Source organism: Trachemys scripta, chromosome 4, assembly GCF_013100865.1.
Source record: "Trachemys scripta elegans isolate TJP31775 chromosome 4, CAS_Tse_1.0, whole genome shotgun sequence".
Taxonomy (NCBI): Eukaryota; Metazoa; Chordata; order Testudines; family Emydidae; genus Trachemys; species Trachemys scripta.
Genome location: NC_048301.1, coordinates 61,954,985 through 61,981,716, shown reverse-complemented (window position 1 = coordinate 61,981,716; position 26,732 = coordinate 61,954,985). Strand labels below are relative to the sequence as shown.

The window sequence follows — 26,732 nt, the reverse complement described above, 5'->3', positions numbered from 1 at the left end:
CCTGCCAACACTTGCTTGTTAAGAGCTGTTGGCGGACTTGACACCTGATCGGTTATAATTTGTGAATTTATTTGGAAAATAAAGTAATCACTACAACTTTAACTCTATGTTACACAACAGATGAAACATGTACAAACGGTTTTTCAAAATTTTCTTATATTCTCTTCTTTCTTTATGCTTCCACCGCCCCCTTATTTTTATTCAACGCACCCCAATTGCACCCGAGGCTACTAGTAGGGTTACCATATTTCAACAAGCAGAGGGGTTTAGATGGGTTGGGAGTTCTGGGGGGGGGCTGTCAGGGGACAGGGAGCAGAGGGGTTTAGATGGGTTGGGAGTTCGGGGGGGGGGCTGTCAGGGGGTGGGGAGTGGTTGGATGGGGTGTGGGAGTCCCAGGGGTCTGTCTGGGGGTGGGGGTGTGGATAAGGGTTGGGGCAGTCAGGGGACAAGAGGCAGGGAGGCTTAGATAGGGGGTGGAGTCCTGGGGGGCAGTTAGGGGCAGGGGTCCCAGGAGGGGGCAGTCAGGGGACAAGGAACGGGGGGAGGGTTGGGGGTTCTGGGGGGGCGGGAAGTGGGAGGGGCAGGGGCGGGGCTAGGGCGGGGCTCCTCCCATCTTCTTTTTTGCTTGCTGAAATATGGTAACCCTATATAAAACCATCATTTACCAATCACACTATAGTATCTCAGATTACCCAGTAATAATGTTTTCCTTGTCCTTTTCATTCCATGCCATATTCACACAGAAGCTTGAACATTTCCTTCCTTAACAAATTTTGTTCTCTTTGGTTTGACAAACACTGAATTATTTCCTGTTTCTAGCTGTTTTAACACTATTATAGCTTTGTCTCTCCCCCAGCTTTGGGGAGGGAGTAGTTTAAATTATTTGTATAATTTAATGTCTTTTTACAATTACAGCTGTATAAGATTGCACTCAAACTTTTCCCAAGAATTGCAATTTGTGAAGGCTGCTTTCTATTACACAAACTTAATCTGTATCCTCATGATCTATCTTTAACTTTTGTGGAAAAACATCTGTTGTTGAAATTGTAGGCCATCCCTACAGTCTGAAAGTATGCTATGTATTATGGATTCTGTTAAGTGACAAAGTCTGACTACTGAGTGATTGACTTGGAAACTGGCTAATAAGATTTATGGAGGGAATATTTGGGACTAATTTATTTAATTGTGATCCTGTGAACCATATTGGTGCTAAGTGTGATGCTGAAATATAATTGGAGTTTCTAAAGAAAGAGCCACCTGATGAGTAATGGTCCTGCTTATATGACCTGTGTATGTGTTATGATTAGCCTCACAGTTATCTGATGCAATTACTGCCCTGTTGACCATTTGCCAGGGGATGGACTGTTGGATGTATATCTCTTAGGGCTGTTTGATTAAACATTCTCCCCACCTGTGTTCCCTTCAGTACTTTGCTGACATTGATGAAGCAGACTCCTGGCTACGGGAGCGGCAGCCCCTCCTGGCCAGTAAGGATTATGGGAAGGATGAGTCCAGCGCAGAAGCCTTGCTACACCGCCACTTGCGACTGGAGAAGGAGATCACTGGCTACTGCTTGGAGATGAGGCGCCTGGAAGAACAAGCTCGTACTGTAGCAAAGCAGGCTCCATCTGCGGTACGTGGATATGAGGCTGTGTCCCTCTACTTCCCTTTGTTTTTATTTATTAGAGCTGGTTGGAAATTTGGTGAAATTGAAACATTTTGTGAAAATGTGTTAATGTTGACAAAACTTCACTGAAAAAAGCATGTAGATAAGGTCAAGATGCTTCAATCTTTTTGGAATGGAATATTTTGATTTTCCAGATCAAAATGACTTTTCATTCCGAATTGGAATGAAAACAAAGTTTTTTGAAATGTTGGAATTCCCTGCCAAACAGAAGAGCCTAGATTCAATCCACTCTCTTAATTAAACATGAGTCAGGGCCCAGCCCCCTGGCTGTCACTGATGGAATCCTAGAAATACAGTTTTTGGTCCTTTAGCACCAAGACTGGCTCATCCACATCACACCTCTTTCCTAGCTCTCACAAATCTCCTACTCCTCCCCACCTTATTATTTACTTCCTACTGATTCCAACTCTCCTTCCAAAGGGCCATTATACACCAACCACTGCCTCCCTTCCTTCTTTTCCCCAGACTCCAATATTTCACTTACTTTAATCCTCTCACCTGAGATTTCTGTAATCATCCTGTGTGAATTCAGTTTTCATGTTTGATTCCTCTGCTTCTTGATTTGTCTTGTTAAACTCATTTGATCTTCAGCTGTGGTCTGAATCCCACATTCACTATTTTGGCCATAATCTTGATTGTTACCCTTCAGGTTTCTTTATCTCCGAACACTCTCTCTATGACAATGAGCTATGCAAGATAAGCAACTGTTGCAACTGCAATTAGTAGTAAGAGCTGGGAACACCGTTTTGTGACCCTCCCTTTTTGTTCCTGAATTACTTGTTATTAGAGGGAGCATGTAAGTTCAGAAGCCCACATATGTTGATCAGTGAAGGCAAATACAAACATGCTGATTTTCTTTTTTTAACAGTTGATTGTTTGCTGGTTCAATAATTTAAGGACCATAAAAGTGAACCTCTAGTGCTTGGCTGCACATGGTGCTCCCATTCAAGTTCTGAAAACATTTGTTTTTAATCAATATAGTTATCTGGCCTCTAAATTAATTATTACATTATTGACAGGGAATTGTAGTCCTAAATATGCAAATCCCTTGATTAAGTTTAGGAATGTAATTTGTGTCCTGACACTTTTGAAATTCACTTGTACTCTTAAGTAGGTGGTTTGCCCCTTGGGTCTGCCCGCTTTGTTCTCTCTCTTAGGTGCTTAGTAGTCTTTGCATCTGCAAGTGTCTAGCTATTGAAAATACACTGACAGGTTGTTAGGGCCTGGGCCTCCCCACTGCTAGAGCAGGACAGCCTGGTGTTAACTGACTGAAATGCCTGTCTGTGGGTGTTTTCTGCCATTTTCAATTACCCTCATTGCACTCACTGAATGGAAGCTGCACTACGAAAGCTCCAGCTAGGGCAAGGGCCGGCTGCCTCATATGCTGCCCAGTTCCGGTGACTTGCGGCTGATGTTGAGTGGAATGTGGTGGCCCAACTGCACCTGTTACAGTGTGAACTTAGTGAGGAGGTAAAGGATGAGCTAGTCTGCACTGAGACCCCAACAGTGTGAGTGCTTTTATTGACCTCTGTCTCCATCTCAACAAGCAGCTGCATAAGCGAAAGGAAAAGAAGAGGTGAACCATGGTGCCACCTCACCCAGACACTGGGCTGAACACTCCAGTGCCTACCCACAAACCAGTACAGGTTGGTCTGGTCTGCAAAGCTTGACCCTGGAAGAAAAGGAACGGTGACTGCACAATAACTTATGCTTTTATTGCAGAGCACCAGCACGTGCTCTTACCTTTTGCCAATTGCGGACCTCAACCAGCAAGGAATCAAGAAATGAGTGAACCCAGGCTGTATGGAGGAGCCAGCCTGGGCATCCCGGGGCACTATGCTCCAGAACTACCCCCAACCCCTCAAGGGAAACCCAATCTTGGACATGCAGTTCCTGCCCACATTTCCAAGTACAGATACTGTTATGTACGATGGATGGGGCCAAACTAGTTCCCCCTCAGTGGCCCTGATTGGTACAGGAGCTCTGATAATTCAATAGATGTTGAAACCACTCAAACCCTACAAAAACTCCTCTGTTTAATGCCTAGGTCAGTTCTCATAGAAATGATAGATTTGACACAGGAAACAGTACCCCTAGAGGCTGTACTCCAGGGATATGGAGATGTATTAAATTCAACGTGATTCATTTTCCACACTTCCTCTAATTCTCAACATCACCCAACTGGACCAGCCTGACCTTTCTATGCTCTGGTGAAAAAAAAGGACCAGTTTCCCTCTGAACACTGCTGAAGGGTGAGCCCCAAACCTCTGGTCCCAGGCTCCTGCAGATGACCAGAAGTGATGGCACCTGTGGGAGAACCACAGACAATGGTGACCAGAAGGAACCATTCCTAAGCCTGAGTTCCCATCTCACTGATAAGTATTAGGATTCTGTGGACATTTTTGAAAAGAAAAATGTGGACATGCTACCTCCGCATTGGCACTACAGCTCCCCATAGACCTGCAGCCCAGGGCGAAGGCCTCTTATGGATGGATCTATGCAGTGTCAGAGCCAGAGCTGGCAGCCCTTCATGTGTACATCAAGTAAAAGCCCAAAGGCTCAATCCGACACTCATAGACTCTAAGGTCAGAAGGGACGATTATGATCATCTAGTCTGACCTCCCGCATGATGCGGGCCACAAAACCTGATCCACCCACTCCTGGAAGAATTCTCTCCCTTGACTTAGCTGTTGAAGTCCCCAAATCATTATTTAAAGACTTCAAGTCGCTGAGAATCCTCCAGCAAGCGACCCCTGCCCCATGCTGCGGAGGAAGGCGAAAAACCTCCAGGACCTCTGCCAATCTACCCTGGAGGAAAATTCCTTCCCGACCCCAGATATGGGGATCAGCTGAACCTCGAGCAAATTTTCACCAAACTGGACCTCAGTGGAGTGGTGGGGACTTACAACCTAATGCACATTCGGGCAGGAGATGAATGGAAGACTGTCTTTTGAACCCACTATGGGCACTTTGAATATTTAGTAATGCCATTTAGTCTGACCAAAGCTCCCGCGACCTTTCAACACTTTGTGAACAACGTATTTAGAGACATCCTGGACCAGTATATAGTCATCTATCTTGATGACCTATGTCTGTTTTCAGAGAACCCTGATCAGCATTGTTACCATGTTCGTTCCATCCTGGAAAGACTACAGAAGCACAGCCTGTATGTGAAAATGGAAAATGTACCTTTTGACCCCACTGAACAGAATGATGAAATATTAGATAAAGAACTGCTCACAATTAAATCAGCCTTCAAAGAGTGGTGCCATAACCTTGAGGGAGCTCGACAACCAGTTCAAGTCTCTTCTGACCATAAGAACCTTGAATATCTGTGTAAGCTTGAGCCTTGAACCAAAGATATCTCAGGTGGCTATTATTCTTCTCTTGGTTCAATCTCAACATCACCTGGGAATCAGTAATGGGAAAGTCAATGCCTTATCCTGAAAGGCAGAATAATACCATGAAGGTAAAGAATGCAACCAAAAACCACCCTCTCTCCTTAAACCTCACAACTTCCTTGGTGCCGCCATACACCAAAACCTGATTCATCTAATCTGATCCACTTCGCGAGGTGATCTGTTAGCCCAGAAGGTGATGAAACAACCTGAGCAAATGGGAGCCAGAACCAAAATGCAATATTCCACACAGGATGAGTTCACATATCTTGATGGGCTTATATCCATTCCACCAGAGTGCCCCTGGTTAGAAGTGTTTCATCTCTGCCGTGACAATCAATGGTGGGCCATTTTGGCCACCTTAAGATTTTCTGCATGGCTCCCCATTTCTTCCAGTAGCCCCCAGGACTATGTTGACTCTTGTGACCTTGTGCATGCACTAAGACACCCCATTCTGAGCACCTTGGCACTTTAGTACCCCTGGAGATCCCACCTAGACCCTGGGCCTCAATCACCCTAGATTTCATAGCAGACTTCCCAGACTCCGATGGCCACACAGTGATCATGACTTGTGTTGCCCAAAATGGCCCACTTCATCCCCTGTGACTGCCTGCCCTCTGCCGAAACAACCGCTCAACTCCTAGTGATACATGTTATCCTTTTTCATGGGCTTCCGGACCATATCACCTCAGACCAAGGCTCACAGTTTGTCTCATACTTTTGGTGTGAAGCACTCCAATTACTGGACATTTGCACTTTTACCTCCTCTGCTTACTGCCCCCAGACAGATGGGCAGACAGAGAGGGTGAACCAAGTACTACAGCAATACCTAAGGTGCTTTGTTAACTACCATCAAGACAAGAGGTTCTTCCTCCTGCCTTATGACAAGTTGTCATACAACAACACTGACCATGCCTCCATGGGGCAGAGTCTCTTTTTTGCAAATTACAGGTTTCATGCTAGCTTCCACCTTGTCTTGCTAGCAACCTCCCAGAACCCAGCAGCCTCCAACTGGATTCTGTGAATTCATCATATTCTGGAAGACCTTAAGGACCACCTCCATGATGCGAAAAAGCACTACAATGAGTAGGCAGACCATCCGTACCAGGAAAGCCCAGCTCTCACAGTGTGCCAAAAAGTCTGGCTTGCAGCTAAACTCCTCTGTATGAACAGGCCACCCCACAAACTAAACCACCAGTAGCTTGGACCAGTCTGGGTTTTGTCAGTATTCAAATTGCAGCTCTCTCACTCCCTTAAGATACATCCCATTTTCCATGTTTCCCTCCTGAAGCATTACACACAGAACTGTTCCCAACCAGTCCCCGCCACGAGTCCAGGTCCAAGGGCACAAGGAATATATAGTCTGCCGTGTCCTCAGCTCTAAACTGCAGAGGGGGGACTGTACTACCTCATTGACTGGGTCCTGAATTGTGCTCCTGGGAACCTGCTCCCCATGTCCATGCCCCTGACCTGGTAAAAAGATTTCTTCAAGACCATCCAAGTACCAACATGAAGGAAGGGTGCCCTCCAAAAGGGAGGGGCAATGTAAAGATCTATGGGACTAGAACCTGGGTCTGTGGACCCTAGGATTGCCACCCGGATGCCATGTAGAACCCCATCCAAAGAGCATGATGGAGATTAGGCACTGCAGGAAGTACCGCGCAAAGGATCCAGTGTGACAGTACTCTGCAGCCTTTTGATTGGCCCATGCTCACTATTTAATCCTGGAGGATGCCCCATAAAATTGTCTGGGCAACCCAGCAGACTTCTGCCTTGCTGCGACTCCAAACCTCACCTCACTTTCTGATCTCCAGCCAGCAACCCCAGCCTGATTCTGACCCTGACTCTTGGCTATTGATCCTGTCACTATAAATTATTCTGATCCCTGCTTGCCAGCTACTTCCTCGTGGCCATCCTTGACTTGTGGACACAAGCGCAGCTGTGACTGCTAGGCTAAACCGCCCATGATCTGGTCCCCTGCAGTTATATTCATGGTATATGCATAGAGACGTGAGATAAAAGCATAAAATACTCTTGCTGGTAGATTGCCATGCAACATTATTTCATTTCTTAGAATTCAGAATGATAGATAACACACAAGAACCCCCAAACAGAGTGTGATGACAAAGCAGGGTGTTCATTTCAACAGAGAGGCATAACTCACCCCTGCTTACTCTAGGCTGGCTCTCTGCAGACTGATTCTGAACCCTCACTTCCCTACACAGCCCCCTGCCTGCAAGCAGGACCATGAAAATTCCTGAGAAGTTAAAGTGATAGATCACAATTGTAGCACAGTGTTCAATACATCACAAAGGTGCATTTGTAAATTACAATATCTAACACTTTGAGTCAGGCAGATCATTTTGAAAATTTAGTCCTTTAATTTATCCTTAAGATTAGGGGCTCCAATTATCCATAGTGTCACAGACTGATTCTGTTGTATTTTGTTTTAACAGGTGATATCAGTGCCAGTGGTGAAGTCTCAGGTCCAGAGTAGCCTACCCCAGAGGATTGCTAAACTACCGTCAAGCCGCTCTGTGCGCTGGGGAACCCCGGAAATTGGATTTTCTAATCCACCTGATTCAGATCCTCACTTTGTTCCAGAGAACATCTGGAGGACCCAGAATGAAATAAACTTGCTTTATGAGAATCTTCAGACCATGGCTAAGGTATTGTACCTCTTTCAATACTTTGTGTGTGTGTGTAGCCTGTCTTGGAGATTAATAGTGGGGTCTAGCATCATGCAAAGTGTAGGCAGGTGTTGTGTTAGCTTCCCTTGCTCAGCTCTGACAATGTGCTGCAATCCTGAACTATGCAGCCCCCGAAAAGACTGCTGGCTGTGCTAAATTGTGTGGTGCTTTTCTGATTTTGACCCATATCACGTTAGCAGTAGAAGAGAAACGAATCATGGGTTACCTTCAAAACAGTCAGAAGTTTCATTTAAGCTTTGTGTGCATTTGGTTCAGCTTTTATCCAGTCTGGCTTGTACATCATTATGTGAGAATCACAAATTAATTTCTGTAATCATCAGATTTTCCTCCCAGTTCTTATATATTTTGGAGAGTATCTTTCTTCTGCATCCCCTTGGCTTTACTGGAATTTGCCTGTTACAGCAGGAGACCCTCTCCTAGGTTGGACAAACATTAGAGGTTAACCCCAAGTCTTGTGGCTGTAGTGGCAAAGGCTGGAAACTTTAATACAGATGTTCACAAAAGACCATTAGTTTTTCCCTTTATTCCGCTGTATCCTCAACCTCCAAGGGGTCCCGCTCCAAAAGCTGCCGTGTGAACCCTCCAATTCCTATTTTTCCTGCAACCAGTGCTTATACACATGCCTAGGATTAAAGAGGTAATGCTCCCTTTGTAGTGTTGATTTGTATCTTCAGTCAGCCAGCACACACCACTACTAAACTTTCTGCTTATCAACATGTTGTGAGCATCAGTTCTCTGATACTCCCAATTCCTGTTGTCCCAGGAACAAGTATTCCAGGCTCAAGATGCCAATTTGTGTTCACTGTGTGTTAGCAGGGAGAACTGCCACCAACCTGTCAGGTTAATCTATATGCTTTAGTTCTTTAGCCATGGGGATCTCTTTCTGCAAAAGGCCTGCATACCACAATATTTGATTCTCCATCTGTTTTACAGCACAGGAAGAAAGGTCTGGAGGAGATGATCCGATTGTACCGCTTCTACAGCTCCTGTGAAGAGTTTCAGTCTTGGATGGAAGATAAGGAGAAAATTTTCCGTACCCTTCAGCCTGGAGCAGACAATGTGGAGGTCACACAGCAGAAATATGAGGTACCTCATCTCCACTCGGTGTAGATAACTTGTAAAGCAAACTGACCATGGGGGAATGGATTTATGTGAGCAAAGAAGGACTCCAAATAAGTTGCTTTCAACCTTCTTTTTGTTAATTGAATTTTAATCCATAGGGTTTTGTCTACACAGGAAAGCTTTTTCAGTGAAAGCTAAGGTGTGATTATATAACTGCAGATTTATACCAGAATAAGTTGTCCATGTGTCAGTGGGGTGGGATGGGATGTATATTATACCAGAATAAGTTTTATTATGTATCAATGGGCTAAGGGGGAAAACCACATAGGGAAGTGTATTCTGTTAAGAGATAGCTGAATGAACAGAGAGAAAAGAAATAAATTGGATATAAAAGCATAGTAGATATACAAATAGAAGATGAGTGAATACAACAGCTTGTGGAGCACTATTTGCATAGAGGTGGTGAGTTTTGAGTTCTTCACTCCATACATTGTCCCTCTATTTTTTTTCTGTTTTAGAGCTTTCTAGTGGAAATGGCTGCTGGGAAAATCCAGCTGGGAGAGATCAAATGCCTAGCAGATAAGTTTGCAAAGAGCAGTCCCAGCAAACAGAATGAGATCCAAGCCCACCTTAAAGAGCTCAATAGGAGGTAAAGGTGCTTCTGATAGAATGGGGAATCATGCCCTGCATAAACGATCCTGGAGAAAATACCAGTCTGATATGTTTTGGCACAAACAACTGACCTGAGATGTGAAGATAGAGGGTTGTCTATGGAAAGTTGTTGTTTGTCACTGCAGTTTCCATTTACTTCACTGGGGAAGCTTTTACCAAACTGGAGATGTAGAATCTCTCTTATTTATAACTTAACCAGCTCTAAATAGAACCATTTGCTAAGAAGCGATGGAATCAAAATCACTAGAATTCTTTGCATCACAGCTTAATGCACACCTGCTGGAGATGTTCTAACAAAATTAGGATAGTGATAAGAAAAGAAGCAGGGGCTGGTCTACATGGACTGACGGCGGGATTTATGGTATTATGACAGTTGTAATGGAAAGTCTATCCTCTGCCCTTGGCAATCAGTTATTGAAAAGAACAAACAGTTTCTACAGGCAGGCAAGGAACTCACTTTTCCATTTGAGAGCATCTTGCACACTGGACACCTTAATCATCACTTGGCCATATGTAGTCATCACTTCGGCATATATGTGCCTATTGTATGCACATAAATGCTGATTTGAGTGTCTACATAGGGGATGGGGCCATTCTGTTTACGTGTCCCTGTTTGAAAATTGGATCTTATTGTCCCAACCGTTACTGGCTGGAGATATGGGGAAAAAATATAATTCACAAGAACTATTGCCAAGTCATGGACACACTCATTTTGTACATGAGCTGATGCTTTGGGATCTGAGGGCTTTTTGTTCGTGGTCCAGTGGGAAAAATTCCTCATAAGTCCTTATCCCCGCCCGAGCTTCAGGGAGCCAAGAGGGGAGGTGGGTCTGAATTCTGTACCGTCCATAGGGTGCTGCAGCACACTCCCATCTGGGCATCAGGGGAGGTGCCTGACCCTTGCACGGGAAGGAGAAGGGGTGGAAGTTTCCTTGCATCCCTTGTGCTGTGATACAAGCATCAGACTGACAGGAATAAGCCTGTTTTCATTATATTTAAAGTAAAAGCAAGCACATCATGGGATAGTCAAATGTCACAATGGGCTCTGCAGTTTGGTTCAGCCTGTGCTGCATGGCTAAGTGCGGATTTGCGCACCCAGAGGCAGAGGTTAGGATGTCCTCCTAAGGCATTCAGGTTTGAAAATTGTAACTATAAAAAACTCTTTGTTTTTCTATGGACTCTTGGCAGCTCCAACCATGGTCAAAAATGTCAAGGCACAATTGGGTCCTTATTTTGATCGTTTTTCTTTATTTGCATAAAGTCAACAGTGTGATAGCGACTTGCACTGGGTGCGGGAGAGGGATACCTACTTAGAAGGGAAATTCATCCATGTGTAGAGGCTGAGCACTAGTCCTATGCCCCCTTTAAGTGCCAATACAGTCGTATTTTGAAGATTGCTTTGGTATATAAAGAGAGCACAGAGCTTGTCTCCGCCCCCTGGCACAGAGATGAGTTTTACCATAAGTGATTTTTATTGTGCGTGCAACAAATCCACTGGAAATCTATTTTTCCCCCATAGACAAAGACACTGTGATTTCAGTGTCTAGATATAGCTGTTGCAGTTGTTTTTTCATTCCTAGATGGGAGCGCCTGGAAACTCTGAAGGAGGAAAAGGGTGCAGAGCTGATTGGGGTGGCTGATGTGAGGACATTCCTCCAGGACTGCGAGAGCACCAGAGGGCTACTACAAGACAAGCTGGTCCATATCAAGGGTGTGGAACCTGGAAACACACCTGCCGTACTGGAAGCAGATCGGCGCAAGCTGTCTGCCTTTGACAGGGAGGTCCTGGTGCTGGAGAGGAAAATTGAATACCTGAAGAGTGTGGCCAAATCGTAAGAAATCAGCCATTTGTATCTATATTTTTGCCTAGTGATCTAGTTTCATATTTGAAGCGAAGTGTATAGAGTGTATATATAGTTGTGAACGGCTGATTTACACGTGCCTTAAGTCAGCCTCTAGTGCTAAAGTCTTTTGACAGGATGAATTTCCTGGAGGACTCTATGATCACTATGTCTATGCTGTTTACTGCTGATAAAAAACATTAAGTGCCCTAACTGACCTTCTTTTTGGGAGGAACCTCTAACAACCCAGTCCCATTGACTTTAGTGTCAGCTGGGTCAAGCTATAAGGCTAAAGTTGTCTCTGAAACTAAATCAAGGATGTTGTTTGGTTTCCTTGTGTAGGATTAAGGACACCAACCCTGCAGAGAGCAGGGCCATCAAACAGCAAGTGGAGAATATGGAGAAGCTGCTGGCCACACTCAAGTCACAGACTAAAGAGAGGGAGACAACCCTGGAGTTGGCACAGGATCAACAGGCTTTCCTGCAGGACAGCCGCAGACTCCTGCTGTGGGCAGATGGCATCAGGGAGAAGCTGGGCAGTGAGGAGATGGGCATGGATGTGGCTTCCGCAGAGCAGTTGCTGAAGGAACATCAGGACCTTCTGAAGGAAATTCGCACTCAGAAGGACAGGTAGAGTTTGTTTTGAGGGTGAAGAAGGAGGGTGAGGTACTGCAGCTGCAGCACCAGGGATACCAGGAGCATACCCAGAAAACAGATCTGGAAACATAAACTTGGTGTGAAAATGGTGCTTGGGATTTATTTAAGTGCATATAAAATTTAGCATGAAGAAAATAAAAACTGACTGTGCACATAACCCAGTTAATTTCCCCATATCAAATGAAAGTGTCTGCTAACCCAATGTCTGACTGCAATAGTTGTCTTCTACCTCACCCTGATGCTCAGCAAGGAAGAAAACTCTCTATTTAAAGTCTTCAGACCTCTTTTCCTTTCCAGGTCACTTCTGCCGGAGCAATCCAATCACTTACCCTGGGTTCTCCCCTCTCCTGTATTTTTATGAGCCAGGCCTGCCAGACTCTCAGGCCACCAGCCCCATCTCTCACTTTATAAAAAACCAGCGACTCTTCCTGTCCCATGTAATGTCTGGCCATCTGTTTTCTTGGGCTCTCAAGCCAAGAGAGCAAACTCCTGGCCACCTCAGATGTACAACCCTGAGCAGCCAACCCCTGCACTTCCTGGCAGACTGTAAGTGAAGAGGATGTTAATAGGGAAAGCAATGGGTAACTGCAGTTCTGCCACCAAGAAAGAAAGGAATAGAGCAGCATTAGAGAGAGAGAGAAATATGGGGAAGTTATAGGAGAAGGAAGTTTATTATTCTTTGTGCTTTGCCAGGAGAACACCAAGCTCAAGTCTCCTCCTACAGTAACTTGTCCTCTTTCCTTGTGACTCTGGGCAGGTTTATGCAGCTAGAAGAGCTGGGGCAGAAGGTAATGTATGGTCAGCCCAGCAATAGGACCCAGGATGTGCGCCAGACCATGGAGAGGCTTACCCAAGAAAGCAGTGAGCTGGAGGAGATGTGGGAGCAGCGGAAGAAGAAGCTCCAAGACAGCTTGGAATTGCAGAAGTTCAATAGGGAAGCAGATCACATCAATGCAACCCTCTCCAGTCATGAGGCTTTTCTACGAGTAGATGACTTTGGGGTATGTATCCGAACAGCCCTTGTTGTCTCCTGCTCCCACTCCCCATCCAGAACAGTCTTGACCCACAATGACTCAGTGAAAACAGAGATTCAATGGCAATCTCTCTCCTCTGGCTCAAAACTGAGAATTTCTAGATTGGTTGCAGCTTTTTTGTAACAGTGATGTGTTAACATTCAGAAGCTGCACACACAGGGCCTGGTTCTCATTTACTCATTTCTTTAAATGAGAAGCAGGCTCATAACTGCTAAAAGACACAAAACCAAGAAGCTGCAGTTGTGACCCAGAAGTGTGTTTGTGCAGTTGGGGTAGAATGCTCTGGTTAACCTTTTCACCGTGCTTTCTCCACAGTTCCTTCTACTTGTATACTGCCATTATCCATTAGCGTGCTGTTGCAGTCAGTAGAATATTAGCAAGGAAGTAATTGGTACATTCCACAGCAATACTCAACAGCAGTCAGCCAGGGGAAACTATGTAATGATCTCACCTCCAACGGGGAGAGGCTGGGAAAGAGGATATAAGTACTATTAACACCTGTTGGAGACTTACCCTTAGATTGGATGATAGAGCTGGTACTAGTACTGTTAGAATCTAAAGTGTAGCTTCCTCATATCACTCAGAGACTGGTTTGCTGCAGTTTGTGGGTAACCAAATGCCAGGTAAACAGATGGATCTAAAATAGCTGTTGGAGTGTTCAATATAAAGGTTATTTTAAGAGTGTGTGAAAGTGGAAGCCCTATAATATAGTGCTTACACCAGGGTGGCACCATGCCACTGCGATTAAAAGATGAGGATAGAATCTTGGGACAGGAGAAAACATGAGAGATAAGGGATCAAGCAAGGCACCGCTGCTCACTTGTTCAAAGCTCCGAAGGTCCTCAATGATGTGGAAAATCTACAGTATATACTTGCTTCATGGGGGGAAGATGGAGAATAAAGACCCGCACAAAGGCAGAAATAATACCATCTCCTTCACTGTCACAGAGGGAGCCATATTACAGAGGTGAGACTTTATCAAGTTTTCTTCCCTCCACTCCAGGACCACGTGGATGCTGTTCACACCCTTCTCAAGCGGCATGAGGATTTTGAACGACTGCTGATGGCGTTGAAGCAACGGGCTGAAGTGATGAATGAGCATGGGGAGAACCTAGTGGAGAACAGGCACTTCGCTTCTTGCATGTGAGTTCAGAGCCATTTACATTCTAGGTACGAAAGAGGAGGAAGGCAAGAGATTGACTCCACTGAAGACATTTAACTTTTACAAACCATCATGAAGTGTCGTCAGAGTGAAACAGAAGATCCAATTTGAGCCAGCATTCATACCAAATCCCATCAGTCCACAAGCTGTGGTGTTCTAATTTGGGTGGAAAAGGATGAATTCTCTCATTTCCTTCCATGCTTCTTCTTAACCTGGAGAGAATGAAGCCGGTATTGCAAAGATATGCATTTCCTGTACTCTAATGACAAGGGTAACACTTTCAGTTCAGAGTGCCATTTTTGGTACAATAATGGAGAATACTCCAGTTTTTCTCCTTGCATTTTATACTACATATGCCAATAAGACCTTGTAGTCCCTTTTAACCCTATGGTTCTATGACCTTTTTATTGACGAACTCATTACAATTCTCACATAACTGTGTGTTCCTTGCATTTGAGGGTATCAATAATGTTTAGTATGAATACAATAGATTTCAAATCAGTTCACAAAGGAATAACTGTGGTAATCATCATGCTGTGGGCCTGATTCTCATCTAACTAAGGCCCCTTTACACCACCCTGGCAATATAACATGGCCTTAAAGTGGGAGTCAGTGTAATTCATGGCTCCTTCGCAGTGCTAGAGCAGTGTAAAGGGGCCTTAGTGCAAATGAGAATTGGGCCCTGTATGTTTAGAGAGCACAACTGTTTGAAGGTAAGCGTTCTGGGGGAAACTGAGAAGCTACAATTATGCTTAAAGTTGCTTGTACTGGCTCTGGTGTCTTGTGCCATGACATACAGTGGCATAGTTCAATTTTAAATATGAAAAGAGAGAGGACGAGCATTTGACTGTTTCCCAAAGTGAATTCATATTGGCAAATAGCCAAAAGACACACAGGAGCGGAAAGCTGGACTTAAGAGGTGAAGGTTGTATTTGTCACTGTATTTGCATTATCCCGCGCTTAAATGTTATTGGACCACATTCTGCTTAGGAGAGATTAGTGGGGAGGGGAGGAACACAGCTGAGCACAGTGAGCATCCAAGGAAAAAGTAGGATGAAAAATGGGCAAAGTTTAAAAAAAAAAAAAAAACAGCAACAAACACATACAGAGAAACTATGGGAACATGGATAGGAGGTGAAAGAGAAATTCGAATGCAAAAGTATAGTGCCTGGGCCTGAGCTATAGTGGAACATACGCTTGTGCCAGTTAAGTCTTTTCCGCGGTTCTTCTAGCCTAGGGGTCTCCATTCAGTCGTAAAGACATATTTGTCATTTAATTGACTCACTCTGGGGAAAAACAACCATGGGCCAGAGCCTCAGCTGGTGTAAATTAGTGTATTTCCATCAGCTTCAATGGACCGGTTGATTTACGCTAGCTGAGGCTCGGTTCCATGTGTTTAAATTAGAGGAAGTTGTCTTCTGAACTCAGGCTCTCTGTGTAAACTCCCCAGAAATGAAATGGAGAGTTTTACAAACCTTGGAACTACATCCTTCATTTTTTCATCACTTTAAGTCGTAAAATAAAATATTTGTGAGGGTGGGAGAGAATTAAACACAAAGCTTTTCAGGGCAGGGACTGTATCGTCTTACATGTAGGTACTGTGCTCAGCACATTTGGGGAGCTACCGTAATACCAATAGTTCTTAATAATAATCATAAGACTGCCCACCCCCAGTCCATCTATCCCCTTCCCACCTATCTGCACAGGAGAGGCAGTAGTATCCAGTGGAGCTGCCATTCTCACACACACACAACCTCTCAATCTTGGAAAACACAGCACGGTCGTGCAAAGGGATGGGGTAGTGAGCCTTACACACACACACCCTTACTCTTAGCAACAGCAACTAGCCCAAAGTTCTAGCAATAAAGAATGACCAAGGAAACCCAGTGCCATTGCCTTGTCATCATTCCAGATAGGGGAATTAAAGCTCTGTGTCCTATTTTCTCTGCAGGATCGAAGAGAGACTGGCTACATTCCGGAACCGATGGGAACGACTGAGACAGAGTAATGAACAGAAAAAAAGGAAGCTGCTGGCATCTCTTCAGCTGCAGGTGAAAGGGCTGATGCACTAGAGCTGACCAGAGGAAACCTTAGGGCTGCAGTAATTTAACACTCTCTGTTGCCTTGAGCCAAGGCTAAAAATATTGAGCCACTCTCCCTGTCTCCAGCCACAGCCCACTTCACCTAGGAGCAGGAAGTTAGGAAATGTTGACCCCACATGTAGGCTCAGTAGAGTATTGGCAAACACATTAGGAACTCATTTAACACTGTCGGAGTGATCAGAGAATATCTACTAGGCCATAGTGAAGTATACCGTGAGTTGAATTAACACAAGAAATGAAAACATCTGGGCATCTTGATCACTAGATAATGCCCTTGTGAACGTCACCCTGGGCCTTAGCCCATTTGGCTCATATGTTAATGCTTCACTGTGGGTTGGGGCTCCCACAGAAAATTATAACTGGGGAGAAGAAGCTTATACTCCAGAACCAGTGGGAGGAAGCCTCTGGTTCAGATTCTTGATGTGGAATGAAAGTTTCTTTCTAAAACATTGGCCCTGATTCTGCCCTCACTTACACCAGTGTTAATCATGAGTACTCCATTGATGTAAATGTGGCTACATGGCTGTAAAAGTGGTGCATTGTCAGTAAGAGCAGAACTGGCCCGTTTGTTTGGTTTTGGTCACATTTTCATTAACTATCATTCTATCACACAGACAAAGAAATAATTTGTCTTATGGGAATCTGATATTCAAAGAGGCCTCAACCTGACCTTTGTTTATGTATGCACAACTTTGCATTTTCCTCTCTGCATTCCGTAGACTGTAGTCATTAAAGTTTTTCACTTGCAATGGTCCTGGGGTATTGGGGAAATCCTTGACAGGATTCTTTTAGTTAACCAAAAGGTTCTTCAAATTAAAGTTTCTATAATATATCTATTATATAATTGGGAAGCATTGTTATTACATTGCTCATAGCCATATTTTTCATATGGAATGAAATGTCAGGAATGGTATTTGGGCTTCCCACCATGGAGCTGCATGGTCATAATGGTGGGTCACCATTCAATTTTCTGCTTGAAATCTGAGTCTTCATTGGTTACTGAAAGCAGTGGGGTAGGAAATATTGTCCAAAGGAGGAAACACAGATATTACATTAGGGCTGCAAAAGATTGTTCAAGTCTGTCAGCAATCCAGGATTGTGATCCATCAATGCAGGATGCTGATTATTTAAATTGTCTTTCATACTAAAAGAAACTGGGCTTTCCAACACTTAGATAAAATAAGGACCAAATATTTACTGAGGGAGTTCTCAGAATCCACTGCAAAGTAGTGTCCTTGAGTCTTTGTACAATTAGGAGTTAAATATATTTAATCCTAACTGTCCCTAATAGGAGTTCAACCGTGATGTTGCTGAGCAGCTGATATGGATGGAAGAGAAGTACAAGATTGCATCAGATGAGTCCTATCGTGACCCAACAAATATCCTGCGCAAACTGAAGTGGCATGAAGCTGCTGAGAAGGAAATGATGGCAAACAAGAAGCACTTTGCAGAGCTGATAATGGTGAGGGTGGAATCATTGTTGGATAAGATTTATCAACTTGGCCAGTGTTTGATAGGTTTGGTTCTATTTGCATAAAACAGCAGTGGCCAACACAGCCAGTTGCACCACAAATACGTCTTTGATTAAGTGATGGTCTTGATTACTTTTTAACACTAAGTTTGCAAATCTTAGCATGGCAGGTAAAGGTGTGATGGGGTGCAGACAAATTATATACAGTGAGGGAGTTATTACTTTGGTTATTTTCCTGTAATAGTGGAAATTTCAGAGGGGGCTCAGCAATGTGAATCATTCCACCGTCATTGTTTTTCGGTATGGTAGGCTTGGTGTAGGAGAAAGCTTCATGCTGCATGGTATTAATTGGAAAGAAACAAGCACAAGTATCAAGGTTGTTAAGATTAGCATTGATTGTGCCCCTTTTTGAGACCTTTGAATAATAAAATATATTTCCCCAGACTGGAAATCAGCTGATTCAAGATGACCATTATGCTGCAGATTCTATCTGGAACAAGATGTCAGAGCTGAAGAAGAAGTGGGAGAAATTGTACAACAAAATGATAGAGCGAGGAGACAAGCTGAGACAGGCTGGACAGCAAGAACAGCTCATGGAACTCCTCCAGGTCAGGTGGTGATTGATTTCAGTGGGGGAGGACTGGACTGATCTGTTGCTCTCCATGTTGTCAGTTGCCACAGAAAGTTCATCACAGAGATCAGGAAACAGAGTAGCCCCTGAGGATGCCATCCTGTTGAAGACTAAATTTTAGATTTTCCCAGCACCAAAGGAATAATTGTCACACAGGGAGTTTTATATGGCCTCAGCATACCAAGGATCCTAAGCTTGTAGGAGAATGGAGTGAGAAAGACACCAGGCTATGAAGCTGTGCACTACCATCATTTAAGGGAACTCTTGTGGTGGTGCAACTACAGTTGTGGATCTCTGAGTGTTAAGATATTTTAAAATATTTTGTCATTTGAAATATTTCAAGGGTTAGATTTTGGGAAATCTGTTTAAGAGGCTGGGACAGGGATAGCCATGTGGAAAAAATGTACACATCAACATGTTCCAGAAAGATGTCTCAACTTTAGAGAGCCCTCCCTATTATTCTACTGAGAAAAGATTTGCAAAGCACCGTGTAGAATGCAGGGAGCCTTCTTCTGGGAAGGCCTGAGTGGAGGAGGACAAGTGGAAGAAAGCCCATACGGCAAGGTCTGAGCTAGCTCGTGTTCATCTGCTCCTTGTAGGATGCAAAAAAGAAGATAGAAAAGATTGAGAAGGTTCTTCAGGATGCAGAGATGGGCCATGACCTGCGCTCCAGCCGTGATCTGCTCAAGCAGCACAGTCAACTGGAAAAGGAGACGGGGGAGTTGGCTGAGAAAATGAACTCCATTGTGTCCTGTGCCAAGAAAATGGCAACCAATCACTTTGACTCCCAGAAGATTCTGGATGAGACGCAGAAATATCTGGAAAGGTGAGCAGGTGTTCTCTCGGTTGTTAGAAGAAAAGAATTAGTGGCAGAGCTGGGAACAGAACTTTGGTTCTTGATTCCTCATCTCCTGTTCTAACCACTAGAAAAGCCAGCCAGGCATTCCTTCTGCTACAAGCTTCTGCCACAAAACTATGCTAACATACTTCAGTTTTACAACTCCCTGCTCCCCAGCCTCATGTTCTGCTAATGACCCTCAATCTTAATCTGCGACACTCCTGCCATTCCAGTCCTTGGCTTCCTAGCCGATCCTACCAACTTCTTGCTAAAGTGTGAGGTGGTCCAACATTTAATAGGAACTAGGTTCAGACCATTACAACTCATTTTGCTTGTGAACTAAGACTGATTTAAACCAAGTCTCCAAAAGTGAATCTCATTCCCCCCCTCCAATACACTAATTTAAAACAATAATGTCAAAAAGTAAATTCCAGTTTCCTGTATTCCCAACGCAGGTTAAGATGGAGCAGAATTGATTGTTTAGAGAGGGTGTTAAACTGTACTCCTGCTTCCTAAATCTGCTTGCAGAGGTGGATTAAAGTATTTTAGGACCCTGTGCACTGTGGTAATTGGGGGCCTGCCATAGTTGGGTAGGTGTCCCTGGGAGGTTGGGGGTTGGGTCCTGCCCCCTGAGGTGGGAGGCCTTGCAGGGGGGAATTGTGCTCAGCCTGCAGTCACTCTACAGTGTCTCCTGTCCTACAGGGCTGGTCCCAGTCTCCACTCTGGCCCATTGGCTCTTGCCACAACATGCAGGCAGAGCCCTCCCCCTGTGATGCCCTGCCCCCTTCATGGCCCTGAATGGTTGTTGTTGTTTTTCTGGGTATGTGGGTTGGTTGGTTTGTTTTTAACCCTGTCATCAGACTCCCTGAGTTGGGGGCCCTGTGCAAGCACACCGACTGCACACTGATTAATGTAGGATTGTCTGCAGGGGCAGCAAGTTATATGGGCCCGTGGTGCCCATGCTCCAGCAATATTCAGGGCCCGGGGGCCCAGCTCCACCAATGTTCGGGGCCGGGTCTCTCCCCCGGCCCCACACGCCTCCCCCGCATGCCTCCCCCAAGCGACCCTGCCTGTGCCCTGGGCAGCATGCGGCAGCCCCCTGCAACTCTGCGCTGTGCTCTGCCCTGCCAGCTCCCAGCATCCACTGCCACTGCAGGGTCCTAGTGCTCCCTGCCCCCCCCCCCCCACTAGTGTCAGGGCAGGCTGACCCAGGCTGACCCTGACCCTGCCCTTTCCCCTCTGACCAACAGACCCTTCCCTTTTCCAGCGGGACCCTTCACCACCACAGGGGGCCATCGCACCTGCAGTCACTGCTCCTGCCCCACGCTGGGAAAGGGGCAGCCCCATCCCACACCCCCAGTGAGGCTAAAGTGAGGGGCAGCAGCATGGGAGGAGGCGCACGCATGATGGCAGCCCCCCTCCCCCAGCACCCACCACAGGCGAAGTGAGGGGGCTTCCTGGACCTGAGAGGGGCCCTAGGAGCACGTGCAGTGACCGTGGTGTGAGGGGAGTGTGCTGCCGTGGATGAGAGCGGGGTCCCTCCACCGGAGCTCGCTGCTACCAGCGGGGAAAGAGCTGGGTGGAGTCCTCCTCTCTGGCTCCAGCCCCGGGGCAGCATGCCTGCACCCCAAACTCCTCATCCCCAGCCCTGCCCCATCCCAGAGCCTGCATCCCCAGCCAGAGCCCTCACACACACCCCGCACTCCAACCCTCTGCCCAGCCCTGAGCACCCTCCTGCACAGTGAATACCTCATCCCCGGGCCCACCCTGCAGACCCCCACTCCCCAACCCTCTGCCTGAGCCCCGCCTACACCCTAAACCCCTCATCACCAGCACCACCCCAGAGTCCTCACATTTTACATTATTTTAAAAAATATATATCGACTTACAAGGCAGATGTGTGGGGGTGAGACTTGGACCATTCTGGGCACCACCAAAAATTATACAAACCTGCTGCCCCTGCCTGCCTGCTCTCCTTTGTAATGTATACACTTACCGTATCACATAACTTACATACAGATATGTATGCCAAGAGCAGCCCTACTGAGAAGGCATTCTGTATGTGTACAGTACCAGCCAGGCGAATGTAGTAGCATGGGAAAGTGTCTGGCCTGTCACAGCCTGCATTGCAGGATCACAGGTGACTCTGGAGATAACTCCACTTTAACATCTGATCCTCAGGTTTGAGTCTTTGCAGGTGCCTCTTGATGAGAGGCACCAGCTGCTGCAGGCAACAGTGGATCTGTACCAGTTCTACCATTACTATGACATGGAGATGAATTGGATCAGTGAACGATTGCTCATTGCCAACTCCACCAACTGTGGCAAGTCCTTGGATATGGCTCAAAGCCTGCTGCACAAACACAAGGTAACTCCTTTTGGTTACCCCTTCTATAGGTGTCATGGGAGCAAAGAGTATATCAGACCCCCCAGCCCCCACACCTAGAAACCTACAGCTACACATTTCCCTTTTGCCACCCAGAATGCCATTACAAACGAGCCCACTAAGCAGAAGGAGACAACTGTTATTAAAGCTAAACTCTCCCTGGCATGCAGTCCCTAGAACTTGATATTTCATAGAATCATAGACTATCAGGGTTGGAAGGGACCTCAGGAGGTAATCTAGTCCAACCCCCTGCTCAAAGCAGGACCAATCCCCAGACAGATTTTTGCCCAGATCCCTAAATGGCCCCCTTAAGGATTGAACTCACAACCCTGGGTTTAACAGGCCAATGCTCAAACCACTGAGCTATCCCTCCCCCAGCACTGTCACTGACAGTAGTTGTCCCAGTTAAGTAATTCCAATAACTTGAGACATGCATATGATCCATCCATATAATGGAGGATTTTCAGAGTGAACATGGAATTTCTGATGAAATTGGAGTATCTATCAATTCCTGCAGAAATCATTCTTCTCACAGGATTATGAGGAAATCACTAGTTTTCCATTAAAAATTCTTAGACTGATACATTACACACTAAATATAATGAATGATTTTGCTCTTGTCTGAGTGGAATACTTCTGCTGTTCCTTGCTTGTATGTGTTTTAGCTATATAATTACTGTTCTCATCAGGGAGTTAGTGTCAGAGGGACATGAATGCACACTGCAGTCTCCAGGACAACATAAAACAGATATTTAAACTTCACTCTAGTGCTATGACTGACATAAAAACGTTTGAAGACAGCAGTGTAACAGTGTAATGACAGTTTAACAGAGTAAGATTTCTGTGGAATTTGATTTGTGGTTTTTAGTTGTCTTTTACAGATATCTGTTAGCCCTGCTGCTTTCTAGCAGACAGCATCATGTTAATGAGCTAGACTCCAATGTACATGTTCCTCTTCTATTGCCAACAGAAGGTTGCATTTTGGTAGGTTGCCCCCAGAAGCAGCTCATCTGAAGGGAGCATCTAGATAGAGAACCACTGTGTCTTGCACACTATGTGCACCCCTCTAATTTCCCACTTCAGACCACTTTGTTCCACTTTCTTGCATACTGTCCTGCCCTCACTTACTCTTATCTCCCTTCCTCCCACTCCCTAGGAATTACAAGCAGAAGTGAATGCCCACAAACAGCAAGTTCAGAGGGTGTTGGAGAATGGAAAGACTATGATTGGGTGCAAGCACTCTTCATTTCAGAGAATAAAGGAGAAATGCCAGGAGCTCAGCAACAGCTGGGTGGAGTTGGAGAAGGCATGTGAAGAGAGGTTGAAGCAGCTGCAACATTCTGTTGGCTTCCAGCAGGTATGGGTTACAGCAAAGTGACACCAACTTTTTTTTCGGGCTAAGAGGAGACCAAAGTGATTTACACAAAAAGCAAATCTGTTTTAAGATCTCAGACCATTAGGGCTGAGGTTCGTTTCCTCCACATAAAACCAGAGCAATGTGGATGGTGGGCACTGGGCAGTGTTAGGGAGGTGGGTCAGGATGCAGCGCTGTAGCAATGTCTCCTATCGGAAATTGGTATTCTAGTCTCTTGGAGAACTAACTACAGCCTTGCTCCACCACTCGCTCGGTGAGATAGGACAACTGGATCCATATCTTTGCAGATCTTCTGGTTCCTACCTGGTCTGCTCCTATTTCACCATCATCTCTGCCCTCCTCTCCAGTCTGTGGGCCTTATCCCAAACCCTCTGAAATCACTGGAGGGAATTCCTTTGACTTCAATGGGATTTGGATCAGGCCCTATGTATAACAGATCCCCTTAGTGGTGCACCTGGGGTACACGTGTTCCCCTTACTAGCCACTTGGATTGGCAGTATCCACACACAGCCCCAAATTGGGGTTTAAGTGGGACAGAGGGCCTTAAACTGGCCCTCCATATCAGAGTAAATTTCACCCTAACAAAATAGGGGCCAAAGTTTCAAAGGCAAGCATTTAAAATGAGCCTGTTAAAAATTGCACAAGAATACTCTTTTGGCTAATCCAGATTTTCTGTCATAAATGGGTAATTAGCAGGGCAGTAACCCAGTTTGCATATACATTTTTTACACAAAGGTGCCTGCACAAAGTTTGCTGGTGCTCCTCAAACACTTGCCATTGATAATCTAGCCACATCTGTGTCTTTTTCCCCATCTGTGAAAGAGGTATAACACTTCACCTTCATGGTAGAGGTGTTATGAGGCCCTATAGTGTTTATAAAGTACTTTGATCTCCTCAGAAAAGGGGAGTATGTAAGTGCAAAGTTGGTGTTATAGAGTGCCAGGCACTAACAGTGAAAAGGTCAAGTGAAAACATCAAATATTGGATACTGATGTGAAGGGAAAGAGCTGGGGCACCCAAAATTAATTCTAGGGGTTTAATACCCTAAAAGAGGCCTTTCTTAAAACAGAGATCCACCAATTCTGGCCTTGTCCTTCTGCACAATATTTGATTCAACAGTGTGTCTAAGATCGTGCTAGTATATTGCAGGCAGTAACAATAAAACCAGTTCCTGTAGCTTAACTTGCTATCTGAAAGAGCATCTTCTCAGGTAAGGGGGCTAAAAGCTAATCCTTTGTGCCCCTGCACCTATTACTGAGCACAAATGGTGCTCACACTGGTCTGAGAACCCTGCAGCCTAGAATATGTGGAAGCAGTGAAGATCGTGATATTGTCCAGAACTGAATTTCTTGAGATTGACCCCAGAGGAACAGTTGATTTTATAGTGCAATCTGCAGCTAGAATGCATCAGATTGAAGGAGAGACATTAACATTATGAAGGAAATAACTGTTTTTTTAATTGGTAGTTTTTACTGAATACCTCAGACCTGGAGACTTGGGTATCAGAAAAGCTTCCATTTGTGACCAGCAAAGACTATGGCAAAGATGAGGCTGCAACTCTGAAACTCCTCAAGAAACACAAGGTAACTGAGCGTTATTGCCCAGGTAATTATTCTTGAGGAATGTAGCATGGACTGTTCAGAGACTACAGTGGTCCTTCCTAGTCAGTCTTGGGAGCCTGCTTGGGACAAACTGTAGGAAAGATCCTGACTTAAAGGGTTTGGAGATTGAGTGTCTGTCTTTGGAGAAGACTGGCTCTTATAGATAAAGCAATGGTGTAATGGCAAAATTTTCTTGGTCTTTGTGTGTCATTCCTTGGAATAGCAGAGTCTAGGAGTGCCACAGAGGTAGTGCACAGGCCCTGGGAGTAAAATAAATGTCTCACGTTGTTTAACACCATTAACTCTGACTGATTAAAAAGCGGTGATGCAGGCTGCTGAGGACTTCTCAGTCTGTCTCAACTGAAAGTATGTTCAGGATGTTGAGGGCAAGGGCTATAAAGCAAGGGACTGGGGGAATGCAGGGACCATCTGTTCTTTAACAGGGACATAAATAACTTTTCACCCCCAAATCCAGTTCTGGGTGGGAGAAGTTTTAAAATGAATGAACATATAGAATGACGTCTCTCACTCCAAAGGAAGCTGGGCCCATTCATCCCATGCCATTTTACACACACTGAGCATGAAAAGGATCTTTTTCAGATTTATGGGTGGAAAAATATTTTCTCTGTGTACCTTTAGAAATCAGATCATTACACTTTCTTTCCCCTAGTTCAGTGGTGGGCCGCATGCGGCCCAGCAGGTTGCAGGTTGCCCACCGCTGCCCTAGTTGGTTTTCCCAAAAGTTAGTGTCAGGGAAGGCTTCCTTCCTAAGCAGTGCCTGCTTAAATTCTCTATGGTGCAGCATGGTCTGCCAAATCGTCTGTCTGAAGTTTTGTACTGCTCTGATCAACAAGTTTTGTACTAGTCTGACTATCTAGAGGATTTTTTTTATTACTTTCAGTTGCTTGAAACTGACGTGTCTGCAATTCAGGACTGATTTGTCTGTGTGGATTCACACTAATCCCTGGATCAGTAGTGCAAGGACAAATTCAATGTACTGTTGCATCTGGAAAGAGCTTGACTTGGAAACCAAAACTGAGAGATCTGGAGTCTCATTTCTGTGAGCCAAAGCACCAACTATGTCCTGCTGTGCAGTGTTTAGTCACAAAGGGAGATAGAGATGCCCTGCTTTGCTCCAGAGCTGAAAACAGAGCTAGATTAGTCATTATTCTGGGAATATCTTTCCCTTTCCAGCCATGTAGCAGGCCTCTCTCATTGTGTTTATTTGCCTCGGCGTTGTATTTTTTCTGAAAAAGTTAGTAAACATATTAACTAAGAACGTTTGTGTCAGGGAAAGCCCATATCCTGCTTTGGAAATCTGGGCTTCTCCTTTTGGTGCCTCACAGGGTATGGCTGAGGCTGCTTCCAAGGTTAATGGACTGTAGATGCTGGATAACTTACTCAGCTATTTTTTCTTGCTATCAGGCATTGGAACACGAAATTGAGGTTTACGAGAATTTGATGCTAGAGCTGGGCAAAATGGCCAAAACCCTTCCTCTCCCCAGCTCCATCCAGTTTGATGAGGTTGATGCCCCACAGGAACAAGTTCACTCTAAGCTCCGGGAGTTCCTGGAGCTGGCCACAGCAAGGTATGGGCTAGAAAAATAATTGTCTCTGCTAACTCCCTCTTCTGGGTCCCTTAATGCATCCTGGGTTTGATTCAAAAGCCATTGCAGGCAATGGAGTCTTTCCATTGATCTCAATGGGCTTTGATCATGCCCCATATCTCTTCTATCTGTTTCATGTGAGCTCTCCAGGAAATGGACTGTCTATATTTGTATCCTGTGCAGTACTGAAGTGCTACACAAATAATAATAAAAAAGGAGCTCTGTACATTTGTTGCACCTAAGCTGTTCAATAAGATTTTTTTACTATTGAAGATACTAATTCCTCTCATTTCCCCTTTTCTGTTCTTCATCCTCGGGCAAAGTGATTTTGAATGCTCGATTATCTCACATACTTACTCATCTGCCTGCTTGTTGGAATCTAACTTCAGAGGTGGAACAAAGGAATTGCATTTCTGGAAGTGGTGCCTATTGTTTTCTTGGTGTGTTACCCAAATGGACAGATGTAATGATAGAATTACACCTTCCCTTAAGTCTGA

The 26,732-nt window shown here is 45.0% G+C and overlaps 1 protein-coding gene across 1 annotated transcript in view; it reads left to right on the top strand.

Annotated features, from left to right (window-relative positions):
- The window catches only part of SPTBN5 (spectrin beta, non-erythrocytic 5), a 134,995-nt gene that overhangs the window by 9,990 nt on the left and 98,273 nt on the right, over positions 1 to 26,732 (top strand). The window contains exons 7-22 of the mRNA XM_034769645.1: positions 1,427 to 1,633; positions 7,542 to 7,754; positions 8,730 to 8,882; positions 9,377 to 9,507; positions 11,111 to 11,362; positions 11,714 to 12,001; positions 12,786 to 13,029; positions 14,066 to 14,205; positions 16,176 to 16,275; positions 17,618 to 17,788; positions 18,241 to 18,405; positions 19,028 to 19,254; positions 21,448 to 21,634; positions 22,809 to 23,009; positions 24,494 to 24,610; positions 26,054 to 26,217. Coding sequence (XP_034625536.1) covers positions 1,427 to 1,633; positions 7,542 to 7,754; positions 8,730 to 8,882; positions 9,377 to 9,507; positions 11,111 to 11,362; positions 11,714 to 12,001; positions 12,786 to 13,029; positions 14,066 to 14,205; positions 16,176 to 16,275; positions 17,618 to 17,788; positions 18,241 to 18,405; positions 19,028 to 19,254; positions 21,448 to 21,634; positions 22,809 to 23,009; positions 24,494 to 24,610; positions 26,054 to 26,217 — 2,960 coding nt within the window. The remainder of the gene's footprint in view (positions 1 to 1,426; positions 1,634 to 7,541; positions 7,755 to 8,729; positions 8,883 to 9,376; positions 9,508 to 11,110; positions 11,363 to 11,713; positions 12,002 to 12,785; positions 13,030 to 14,065; positions 14,206 to 16,175; positions 16,276 to 17,617; positions 17,789 to 18,240; positions 18,406 to 19,027; positions 19,255 to 21,447; positions 21,635 to 22,808; positions 23,010 to 24,493; positions 24,611 to 26,053; positions 26,218 to 26,732) is intronic.